The 12,066-nt window shown below is 55.4% G+C and overlaps 1 protein-coding gene across 2 annotated transcripts in view; it reads left to right on the forward strand.

Annotated features, from left to right (window-relative positions):
• Positions 1-11,828, forward strand: part of EP300 (E1A binding protein p300) — a 91,499-nt gene extending 79,671 nt beyond the window's left edge. For both annotated transcript variants that reach the window (XM_007502570.3, XM_007502571.3), the window contains exons 23-31: positions 2,344-2,411; positions 3,618-3,768; positions 4,112-4,258; positions 5,147-5,260; positions 6,541-6,706; positions 7,147-7,311; positions 7,890-8,051; positions 9,077-9,358; positions 9,448-11,828. In XM_007502570.3, the coding sequence (XP_007502632.1) occupies positions 2,344-2,411; positions 3,618-3,768; positions 4,112-4,258; positions 5,147-5,260; positions 6,541-6,706; positions 7,147-7,311; positions 7,890-8,051; positions 9,077-9,358; positions 9,448-11,694 (3,502 nt within the window). In that variant the 3' untranslated portion in view covers positions 11,695-11,828. The remainder of the gene's footprint in view (positions 1-2,343; positions 2,412-3,617; positions 3,769-4,111; positions 4,259-5,146; positions 5,261-6,540; positions 6,707-7,146; positions 7,312-7,889; positions 8,052-9,076; positions 9,359-9,447) is intronic.
• The last annotated feature ends 238 nt before the right edge of the window (positions 11,829-12,066 follow it).

Genomic DNA, 12,066 nt, shown 5'->3' on the forward strand with positions numbered 1-12,066 from the left:
AAAATTCCATTGTCATATTGATCATAGCTTTAGGCTTCAATTTCATCCCCATCGTTGTTAAAGATGACTGAGGCCTGGAAGTATTTGGTGACTTGTCTAAGGTTTGGGGGGAGGGGACTAGTGACTGAGCAGAATTCCAGGGCTGGAGGTCATTTCTGTACATATCTGGCAATTCATGTCTCTTCCAAATTCCTTCTGCTACAAACCTGACAAGCAGGCACCTCCTCCAGAGGCAGCCTTTCTATGACTTTGCCGTCCACCTCGCACCCCAGTCTTGCCATCTGAACTAAACATCCTTCTCTCCCTCAACCATTCCTCGGCTTGCTAAGTTGATGCCCTTCTTTCCTCCCAGACATCAATGGTGGTCCATGTCCAGTGGGCCTCTCACGACTTCCCTCCTAGAATTGGGCCCAGAATCACATGAGGCTTTTGACTGTCTCTGTTGGCTCACACCAAACAAGGGAGCTGCCAGCTCTCTTAGCTTTTTTCAGACAGGCTGCTTTGTATCATGCTTCCCCGTCTTCTACTGAGGAAAGCTACTTTTAAATATCAATTGGAAGACTTGACCTGTTGTCATCTTCTGTTTCATCTTTGTTTTGGACCTGACTCTCCCAGCTCTGTCACATCTGCATATTGGAAGCACGTTCCCTAAACATCCAAGTATTCAGTGGTACAAGGGTCAGAGCAGAGATCCCCTGAGGCTGTCTCGGCATTACATGCAAGTGTCCAAGCTCCTACCAAACTGCCTTGCCAGATTTGTCACTTCATGTACAAGCATCTAATCCACACCTTTCTCCCCTCGTTGTCCATGAGCATAACAAATATTTGCTAAAACCTTGGGGAATTATATTACATTCTGTTAGATTTCACTTGGAACTCCAATGTCCTGATCTTTAAGGCACTGGAAAGCCAACGGTAGATAAATGATCTTCTTTACGACCACTTCAACTACTACAAATCTTAGCCATTTCTGACTGAATTTTTGGACAGTGATAAGGACTTTGATTTGAAGGCTTTTCATTTATGAGCCTGTGGTTGCTACATTGCAAAGATGGCCATAAGGCTGACCTAGAAACAGGACTGCTGACCATGGGAGCCATTTTGTCAGCACAACATTGTCAAGATAGGAAATCAAGTTATTCTCTGGCGTGGGCTGGCCTTGGCTAAAGCCACCCAAGCCTCGCCTAGATGGCCGCTTCTTTTCCTAAGTGGTGACTGTCTTGATAGGAGTCTGTTTTAGTTTTCCCCAGAATGGAAATCAGTCTTGTTGACCTAAATGGAGTTGGTACATCCCCCAAATCAATGCTACCTCTCCTCCATTCAGGATGGGTCCTCTTCAGGCGTGCTGTTTAGCTGTTTCTGTTTCATGCCCTGGGCTATCGCTCATCTTACCCAAGTGGACCAAGTGCAATTACCCTGACCCCGTTCCCTCTGAAGCCCGTTCATTAGATTAGGTGCAGAAGCTTGCCCGTTCCCTCCTTGGTTACAAAACCAAATGACAAATGCAGACCTTCGGCTGACCCCGCTATTTTCTTCTCCACCGCACCTTCGGGGGGGAAAGGGCTTCTCCTTGCTCAAGGTCTGTGTCTTTCCTGGTTTCTTCTGGCATTGTCTTTTCCCAGTGTGAAGCATCTGAAGTTGTAGTCATCCATTTTGTCAAGATGTGTTGGGGGATGGGTGTTTCAGTCACATCCTTTGGCAGACAAAAGCCCTTTCTGTTCTTGCCAGGCATGTCCGTCCTGTTTGGGACTTTCCCTGGGAGACCTTCTGTCTGAAAACACCTGTTCTGGGTCTCTGTTGGCATCCAGCAGAGGACAGGCAACCCCCACCGTTGTCTCCTTTCTTCCTTTCTAGGGGATATTCCTCTCCAGCAGTCTGGCTCAGGCTCATCCCTCCCTCAGAGTCTTTCTTGAGGTCATTCGTCTTCATTTCCAAGTTGGCTTGTTTCATCATCACTTTGATTCAGTGATTAGTGCCATCATCTAGCACCCTGAGTTCTTAATCATCTCCTCTCCAAAACTCCTGCCTTACTTTTATAACACCCAATTGAACGGGGGGAGCACTTTGTTTAGTCTTCCTTGGAGACACCAGGCCCTTCCTGTCTTGTACCGGACTTCATCTGCTCCTTGCCCACATTGGAGGGCTTCCCGGATGAGGCCATTGCCACTCTACTCAGGTACAACTTGGTCTTGAGGGTCTCTTCCTCGATTCCTTTCTGTTAATCACATTTCAATACAATGACTAGGAAGTTCTTAGTTTCTAAGAGGTCCCTTTTGAATGTTCTAGCCCAGATGAGATGCCATCGGCACATGAGCCCTTTTGTGGTGGTTGTTCTCCCCGTAGGTTTGTCTGTGATGGCTGTCTGAAGAAAACTGGACGAACGCGGAAAGAAAACAAGTTCTCCGCTAAAAGTAAGTCATCTTTTTCTGGTAACGTAATTGAGTCTTAGTCAAGTGTGACTGAAGGCTAATTTGCATTGGGGCAGCCCTTCCTGATGGGTTCTGAGAAGAGACACAGAGCAAGTTGGTGGGCAGGATTTGGCCTAGACTTGAGAGGCCCTTGATGGGGGCAGATGGATGCCTCCTTTATACTTTAAAGAGGGCTAGAGAGTTGGGGCAGCTTCCTGACTCTAAGTCAGTGTACACTACATTGCTTTCAGGGAGAAGGATAGTGAATTAAATGGAATGGAAACCAGATGGAATTACGTATTCATTTAACTTAAACAGTAGCAAATAGCAACCTTCGAACTAAATCCGAATGAAATTCCCAATACTACCCTCGGTTCAGACTGCTTGAAAGGAGTGGACTGTGCTGTATAAGCCGCGCATGGGTCTGGCTCCAGCTTCTCCTTCCCTGCACCACACAGTCTCTCCTCCAGATCTGGGTCGTGGAGGATCGCTGCCGTTGGCTTCACTTTATTTAGTCTCATTTTGTCCATGGTGTGTGTTCAAGAGTCTCTCCTCAGAACAGATCATTTGATCACGTGGTTTTTTCTTCACGCTCAGGTGAACTTTCACACAGGAGATGTAAGGACATTGCAAATTTCCTAACGACTTTTACCTCCCACCCCGCCTGTTGGCAAAGACAGATGTGGATGGTCGGAGTCAGTTGCAGCAATTATTGGACCAGCCATTTTCAATTTATGCCTTTTAAGAAGGCTGTCCAGGGATCCCATTTCTTAGCGTCTATCTGCACCACGGCAGAACGCCGACACACTCACCAAAAGGTCCCCAGCAGTTTTTGTTGTTGCTGAAAAACAGATTGAGACTAGCTGGACCCGATTGTCTGAATGTAAAAGTTATTAGCCATGTCAGCAGGAAAGATCGATGTGAAGATTCCCTTCTGGGCTCCCTGGGTGGGTGAAGGACTGAGGCTACAGAATAGGGCGCAGTCTCTGAAGCGGGGGGAGGGGGGTGGTTTGGTCTCTTCAGATCTGGGGAGGGAGACTCGATGTGCAAACTCATAAAAAATGAGGGGGGCCTGACTGTGTTGTGTGTCCATCCACTATGAAGTCATTCTGGTGGTAGCTCATTGAGCATCCGTCAAGCCGAGTTCTTGGGACAACTTTAAGAAATGTACCTGTGGCTTGCATTTGACCTCCATTTTGGTTTATCTAGGGCTGCCCTCTACCAGGCTCGGTACCTTCCTAGAAAACCGAGTAAATGACTTTCTGAGACGGCAGAATCACCCCGAGTCCGGAGAGGTCACAGTTCGGGTTGTTCATGCTTCAGACAAAACTGTCGAAGTGAAACCAGGCATGAAAGCAAGGTATGTCTCTTCTATTGCACTAGTGCTTTTGGTTTTTGGTTTTTAAACCCTTGCCTTTTCTGTCCTAGAATCAATGCTAAGTATCCATTCCAAGGCAGGAAAATGGCACGGGCTAGGCAGTTGGGGTTAAGTGACTTGCCCAGGGTTACATGGCTAGAAGTGTCAAAGACCAGTTTTGTAGACCCAGGACTTCCCATCGCCAGGCCTGCTTCTTTACCCACTGAGCCACTCAGCTGCCCTTCATTTTTGTTTCCCTTCAAGGTGGGTTTGGGGTGCGAACTTGTACACATCTTCCACTTTGATCCCAACGCACTCTGTTGTCCCTCTTTCTGATTCGTTATAGATTTGTGGATAGTGGCGAGATGGCCGAATCCTTCCCATACCGAACAAAAGCCCTCTTTGCCTTTGAGGAAATTGATGGTGTTGACTTGTGCTTCTTTGGCATGCATGTTCAAGAGTATGGCTCCGACTGTCCCCCGCCGAATCAGAGGTAAGAGGTTTTTAGAACCAGAACTTCAAATTGTAGGATGTTCAAAAGTTAGTGGGCAGAGGAAATCGGGAATGCATGGTGGCACGAGGGCCGGCCCAAGTACTGGAAAGCCTGTAGAGGTTCTCCTTGTTCTGCTTGGCCCCAGCATGCCGGCTGACCTAGGAGCAGTAGAGGAAGGAGGCATGGGACAAGACGAATTACAAAGTCCAGAAATTCTTACACAAATGAGGGGGAAGGCTGCCTTGGGAGACAGAGGGCTTTTCCTCCTTCGAAGTTTTCAAGTTAAAATGCATAGGCGGTGGTGGGACTAGATGCTGACCTGGGTTGCTCAGAGGTCCCCTTCCTTACAGCTGTGAAGTCTTTCAGTTAAGTTTCTTCAGAAACATCCCATTGTGGCATCTGCTATGTTGCCCACAGAGAAATAGTCTAGAATTTGTTGTGGTGATACTTAACAATGAGATAAAGCTTATTCCTTTCTTCCTTACCCTACCCCCACTCCCCCAGCTTCTGTCTTAAGATCAGTACTAAGTGTCAAAGGCAGAAGAGTGATAAGGGCTAGGCAGTGGGGGTTGTGACTTGCCCAGGGTCACACAGCTGGGAAGTGTCTGAGGCCAGATGTGAACACAACTTGGAAGTAAGCGGATTCTTTTCTGGCAAGAGGAGGGATGTGACATACCCGGCCAGGGTAGCAAAGTCATTCATTTGGAAAAGTCCCTGTGATATTAAGATGTCAGGTATGAGATGCACCTTATGCAAGTTAAGGAGAATCTGAATGTATTTCCTTGAGAATTTCTCACCTCCTGGCAATGCCTGCTGAAGTATCTATAGTTGGATGAAGGACCAGTTCAGCAGGATTTGATTTGGTTTTTTTCCTTCCTGTCTTTTTAGGAGAGTATATATATCTTACCTCGACAGTGTTCATTTTTTCCGTCCCAAATGCTTCAGGACTGCAGTCTATCATGAAATCTTAATTGGCTACTTAGAATATGTCAAGAAATTAGGGTAAGTGTGTCGGTGTTCTCATTTTTGAAATGGCAGTGTGGAATAATGATAATGGGGAGGAAGGAGGAGTGCTAGTGGACCTTGAATACTTTTGAAAAAATACCTTGAAGTTCTTGTATCCTGGACTTGGTGTTGGGTATGCCTGTAAGTAACACATCAGCCTAGATGATGATCTGTGTCTGCCCCCTGAGAATATTCTAGACATGTGATGGTGAACCTATGGCACACTCTCTTTGGGCACCTTTGGGGGGGGGGGTGAGGGTTAGTGGAAAGGCCGAGGGACTCGAGCAGAGCTGCTCCACTCCCCTTCTCCACCATGCCTGACATTTTTTCACATCCCCCACCCCTCTGATCAGCAACCCAGTGGAAGTGCTTCCTCCCTCCCCTTTGTGTCTGTTGAGGGTGCAGCATGTGGTCTCTGAAAGGTTTGCTATCACTGTTCTAGACCATCTTAAGCCATCATCTGTTTGGCTAAGACCTCTTCCTAAGGCAGTCTCTGATGTGGGCTGGACAAGCTTCTGGTGGAACATTTTTCAGCTCCACCCCTGCCTTCAATGGAAGTAATCATCCCATTGGTTTGGATGTGCTCATCCCGTGGACTATGCTACAGACTCATTCTGGGCTAGTTCAGAATCCTATGCCCTCCTTGACCCTTGGGCCTTGGCACACTCTTCCCTTCTATCACTGATGGTGAACCTATGGCATGGGTGCCAAAGATGGCATGCAGAGCGCTCTCTGAGGGCACTTGGCCATTCTCCCTACCCCTCTCAGTGGTACCTGACTCACAGGCACCAGAGCTGGAGGGGAGCAGAGTGCTCGAGCCCCTCCCCTCCCCCTCTACATTGCCTGAGGACATTGTCCACTTCCCCTCCACGGGGTGGGGGTGGGGGTGGGGAGATGGGGTTGACACTCCATCTCTCAAAGGTTTGACCTCACTGCTTTATATGATCATCCCCTGAAAATAAGCATTTCCAGCTTGATATTTTCTGGAATTTGGGACCCTCTGCTATGAAAACGTATGGATGTCTTTCATCTTCAGTAGAACCCCGCTGGCTTCAGTCATTCCCTCGGTGACCAAGAACCCTTTCCTCCTCCCTTCACTGCCACTGGCAGCCCTTCTAAGAGCCCTGTTTGGTTTGGGGAGCCTCCCCAGCCTTAGATCAGGGGCACATGGGTGGTGTTGAATGGCAGCAGTCACATGACGTCGAAGTTTATTGGCTTATGTTGGTTTTGATGGCGAAAATACAGACAGGTTCTGAGTGAGAATGTTCTTCACCTAGGTACACCACTGGGCATATCTGGGCTTGTCCCCCGAGTGAAGGAGATGACTATATCTTTCACTGCCACCCTCCCGATCAGAAGATCCCAAAGCCCAAGCGATTGCAGGAATGGTACAAAAAGATGCTGGACAAGTCTGTGTCAGAACGCATCGTCCACGATTACAAGGTGACTAATAGTGTGGAGGCTCACTGGGTTCTTGGCGCACTCTCAGTATGATTCCGGATCCTAATCTGATGGTCTCCTGGTCCCTTACGGCATGGTGGGGTCCAATGGACAGGATCATCCCTGCTGGCTGCAAGTTAGCCCATAATGATGTTCTCTGTTTATTTCTTTGGGTTCTACAGCACTAGTGCTGTAGGCTCTTCTTTTCACACCTCAGCCTTGCTGAAAGCTATGGGAAGATGGAAATACTAGCTGAAAAGTGAAGAGGTGGCCTTGCCAGGGAGCCATCCCTTCTCCTGGTGAGGGGAAAGTCTGACACAGGAGCCGCCCAGCTTCACCACTCTAAACTTTTCACTGGTTTGGGGGGCTCTTGGGCAAGTGCGGTGTGTGTTCTGTGTCTCCCCGCTTGGAGGTAGCGACTAACTATGGGTGGCTTTTTGTAGGATATTTTTAAACAAGCCACAGAAGATCGGTTAACAAGTGCGAAGGAGCTCCCTTACTTTGAAGGCGATTTCTGGCCTAATGTGCTGGAGGAGAGCATTAAGGAGCTGGAGCAGGAAGAAGAAGAGAGAAAAAGGGAAGAGAACACCAGCAACGAGAGCACAGATGTAAGGCCCAGCCCCTGGGAGAAGGGAGGAGCCTTTGAAAAGGGGACCCTAGAGAGGGCCAGCGGGAAGAAGAAATGGGAGCTCTCGTCTTAGACTTGCGGCCTTTGGCTCTTAGAGACGCCTGCTGATGGTTTCATTTGGAGAGTCGCCGCTATTGGGAATAGGCAGACTGGCCCCCCCAGCTGAGGAGCCATAGAATGGCACAGGGCGATGAGCCCCAAGACCCCCCAGCGCTGGGGCGGTACACGGAGGCCGGCCTCTCGACCCTTCAGGCTCTGCTTCCCCCTGGAATAAACAGACAAGCAGGGGGTCTGGAAATAGCTGAGGGCGTGGTGTCCGCCGATTAGAAATGATGGCCGGGGGAGCCTCCAGTGTGGTCCTCCTTGGCCTGGGCCTGTGGGCGTCCATTGAAAGGGCGTGATGAGGGCCAGCACCCTGCTTCTGGGGGCGCGGCTGACCTGGCTCTATGGGCACCAGCCACGTGGTTGCAGAGGTGCCTGGGCGGAGATCACCGGCGGCCCTCGGGGTGCACTACCTCTGGGTACAAGTCCTTGACCTTTGTCCCATGCTTCCTCCAGGTGACCAAGGGAGACAGCAAGAACGCCAAAAAGAAAAATAACAAGAAAACGAGCAAAAACAAGAGCAGCCTGAGCCGGGGGAACAAGAAGAAGCCGGGCATGCCCAACGTCTCCAATGACCTGTCCCAGAAGCTCTACGCCACCATGGAGAAGCACAAAGAGGTGAGGGGAGCAGGTTGCCGAAGCCTCCGAGGGCCCCCGACATTCGGTCTCCCCGTCCTCGCGGGGAACCCGGGGTACGAGGCCCTTCTCTGTCCACAGAGTTTGGGGGGATCGGCCTCTGGCCGTCATGAGCGGGCACCCCTTTTCTCTGCTGTTCTTCTCAGAGATGCTGGGATGTTTGCCCTCGTCACTGGGTGGTTTCAGCTTGCCATCAAGCACGCCTTCACGTTGCCAGTTTACGGGTGGCACACACGTGCCCCCCCCCCCCCCCCCGTCACTGGTGTTCCACGTTTGTTTGTGTGAACAGCCACCGTGTTTTTGGTGTAAGAAAGAAGACTGCAGTGACCCCCCCCCCTCGCAGGTGGATAATGCGGGGGCTAGAGAAGCCCTCTGAAACCACCGCCGTCAGGAAAGGCCTGGTGTGCGAATCAGGCCCGTGCTGGCCAAGCGAGTGCGGCCTGGCTCGGGAGCTCTTTCTCTGTCGAGCAGCGCTTCACGGCTTCGCCTGCGGGGGGTCCTGACCTTACTAAGGGCTGGGGGAGCGGGGGCTTTTCCCGAGGCTCCCTTCCTGCTCTGAATCCCGTAGATGTCCTGAGCACCCCCTTGTTCCCTGATGAGGAACCTGAATTCTAGGGACAAGTCACTGCCGAAAGCAGCGCGCGGCCTCGGAGTGGGTCTTGTTCTCCGTTCCGTGTCCCTCCTCGGACACGCCGCGCGTCCTTCCGTTGGGTCCCTCCCCTCCACGCCTCCTAGTGCAGCTCCTGGGACAGCCCTGGCAGAACTCCAGGGCTTTGTTCCGGGGCAGGCCAGAGGCCTCGTGAGAGGCTTCGGGGCCCCTCGTACGGACGGCCTGCTGGGGGGGCCGCTCTGTTGGCCGAGGCTTTGTGGAGGCCAGAAAAATGGACCCCGGGGAGCGCAGAGGCGGCCCTGCCCTGTCAGGCTCCTGTTGGCTCCAGGGAAGGGCAAGCCGGCCCCTGGGGAGCCTCCGGGTGTCCTCCGGGTCACAGCCAGAATCCCCCTCACAGGTCTTCTTCGTGATCCGCCTCATCGCCGGCCCCGCTGCCAACTCGCTGCCGCCCATCGCGGAGCCCGACCCGCTCATCCCCTGCGACCTGATGGACGGCCGCGACGCCTTTCTCACGCTGGCCAGGGACAAACACCTGGAGTTCTCGTCCCTGCGCAGGGCGCAGTGGTCCACCATGTGCATGCTGGTGGAGCTGCACACCCAAAGCCAAGACCGCTTTGTCTACACCTGCAACGAGTGCAAGCACCATGTGGAGACCAGGTGGCACTGCACGGTGTGCGAGGTGAGCCGGGCCCCGGGCCCCCGGGGGTGGCGCGCGGGGCGGAGGGAGGGCCGGGGCGTCCTGACCCCCGCGGCCGCCTCTCCCCCCAGGACTACGACCTGTGCATCACGTGCTACAACACTAAGAACCACGACCACAAGATGGAGAAGCTGGGCCTGGGCCTGGACGACGAGAGCAACAACCAGCAGGCCGCGGCCACGCAGAGCCCCGGCGACTCGCGGCGCCTGAGCATCCAGCGCTGCATCCAGTCCCTGGTGCACGCCTGCCAGTGCCGCAACGCCAACTGCTCGCTGCCCTCGTGCCAGAAGATGAAGCGCGTCGTCCAGCACACCAAGGGCTGCAAGCGCAAGACCAACGGCGGCTGCCCCATCTGCAAGCAGCTCATCGCGCTGTGCTGCTACCACGCCAAGCACTGCCAGGAGAACAAGTGCCCGGTGCCCTTCTGCCTCAACATCAAGCACAAGCTCCGGCAGCAGCAGCTGCAGCACCGCCTGCAGCAGGCCCAGATGCTGCGCCGCCGGATGGCCAGCATGCAGCGGACCGGCGTGGTGGGCCAGCAGCAGGGCCTCCCCTCCCCCACCCCGGCCACGCCCACCACGCCCACGGGCCAGCAGCCTCCCACCCCGCAGACCCCCCAGCCCCCGCCCCCGCCCCAGCCCGCCCCGCAGCCCCAGCCCGCCCCCCCCAACAGCATGCCGCCGTACGGACTGCCCCGGGCCCAGCCGCCCGGCGCCGCGTCCCAGGGCAAAGCGGGCGGCCAGGTGACGCCTCCCACCCCGCCTCAGCCCTCCCAGCCCCCCGTGCAGGGACCCCCGCCGGCCGCGGTGGAGATGGCCATGCAGATCCAGAGGGCGGCCGAGACCCAGCGCCAGATGGCCCACGTTCAGATCTTCCAGCGGCCCATCCAGCACCAGATGCCTCAGATGACCCAGATGGCTCCCATGGGCATGAACCCGCCCCCGATGGCCCGGGGGCCCGGCGGCCACCTGGACCAAGCCCTGGGCCCGGCGGGCCTCCAGCAGCAGCCCCCGTGGGCCCCCGGCGGCCTGTCGCAGCCCCAGCAGTTCCAGGGCGGCATGCAGCGGCCCGCCATGATGTCGGGGGGCCAGGCCGGCCAGCCCATGAACATGGCCCCCCAGCCGGGCCTGGGCCAGGTGCCCGCCGTGGGGCAGCCCAAGCAGGGCTCCCTGCCGCAGGCGGCCCTGCAGAACCTCCTGCGGACTCTGCGCTCGCCCAGCTCGCCCATGCAGCAGCAGCAGGTGCTCAACATCCTCCACGCCAACCCCCAGCTGCTGGCCGCCTTCATCAAGCAGCGGGCGGCCAAGTACGTGACCCAGAACCCCCAGGGCCTGGCGCAGGGCCAGTCCGGGCTGCAGCCGCAGCCGGCCATGGCGGGCCAGCAGGCCGTGCACCCCGGCGCAGCCATGCAGACCATGAACCCCATGGCGGCCGGCGTGCCGCGGGCCGGCCTGCCCCCTCCCCAGCCCCCGCCGCAGCCGCCGCCGCCGGCCCTGGGCGGCGTGAGCCCGCAGGCGCCGCAGATGAACATGGGCCACGGCGGCATGTCGGTGCAGTTCCGGGAGCTCCTCATGCGGAGGCAGCAGCAGCAGCAGCAGCAGCTGCTCGACCAGCAACGCCAGCAGCAGCAGCAGCAGCAGCAGCAGCAGCAGCAGCAGGGGGTGGGCCCCGCCATGGGCGGCCACGGCCAGTTCCCGCAGCCGCAGGGGCTGGGCTACCCCCCGCAGCAGCCGCCGCCGCAGCAGCGCATGCAGCACCACCTGCAGCAGATGCCGCCGGGCGCCCTGGGACAGATGGGCCAGCTCCCGCAGGGCCTGGGCGCCGAGCCGGGCGCCAGCCTGCAGCAGGCCTACCAGCAGCGGCTGCTCCAGCAGCAGATGGGCTCCCCGGCCCCGCCGAACCCCATGAGCCCCCAGCAGCACATGCTCCCGAGCCAGGCCCAGTCCCCCCACCTCCAGGGCCAGCAGATCCCCCCGTCGCTCACCAGCCAAGTGCGCTCCCCCCAGCCCGTCCCCTCGCCCCGGCCCCAGTCCCAGCCGCCCCACTCCAGCCCTTCGCCCCGGATGCAGCCGCAGCCTTCCCCGCACCACGTCTCCCCGCAGACCAGCTCGCCGCACCCGGGACTGGTGGCCGCCCAGGCGAGTGCCCTGGAGCAGGGGCACTTTGCCGGCCCGGACCAGAGTGCCATGCTCTCCCAGCTCGCCGGCAACCCCGGCATGGCCGGCCTCCACGGGGCGGGCGCCACGGACCTGGGGCTGAGCGCCGAGAACTCAGACTTGAATTCCGCCCTTTCACAGAGTACACTAGACATACACTAGAAATACCTTGTAGCATTTTGGGAGCAAAAACAACTTATTTTCTCTTAAGACTTTTTGTACTGAAGACGACATTTTTTGGAATCTTTCTTAGCCTAAAAGACATTTTCCCTGGAACACATCCGGACTGTGCAGCAAGAGCTTGTGGTTTCAGACAAAAAGCAGACGATGAACCTGAGGGATGACAGACAGAATATAAAGTATATATTTTTGTTATGGCTGGGCCTCGCCAGTCCTCCTTCCCTCCTGCCCGCTGTGCCCTCTCTCCCCTTCTCCCGTGGGCGCCTCCGGCCACCCGCTCCTTCCCAGCCCCTCCACTAGGGTTTATTCTTTTTTCTTTTTTTTAAATTAATGAGAATGTGTAATATTGATAGT

Source organism: Monodelphis domestica, chromosome 5 (assembly GCF_027887165.1).
Source record: "Monodelphis domestica isolate mMonDom1 chromosome 5, mMonDom1.pri, whole genome shotgun sequence".
Lineage (NCBI taxonomy): Eukaryota > Metazoa > Chordata > Mammalia > Didelphimorphia > Didelphidae > Monodelphis > Monodelphis domestica.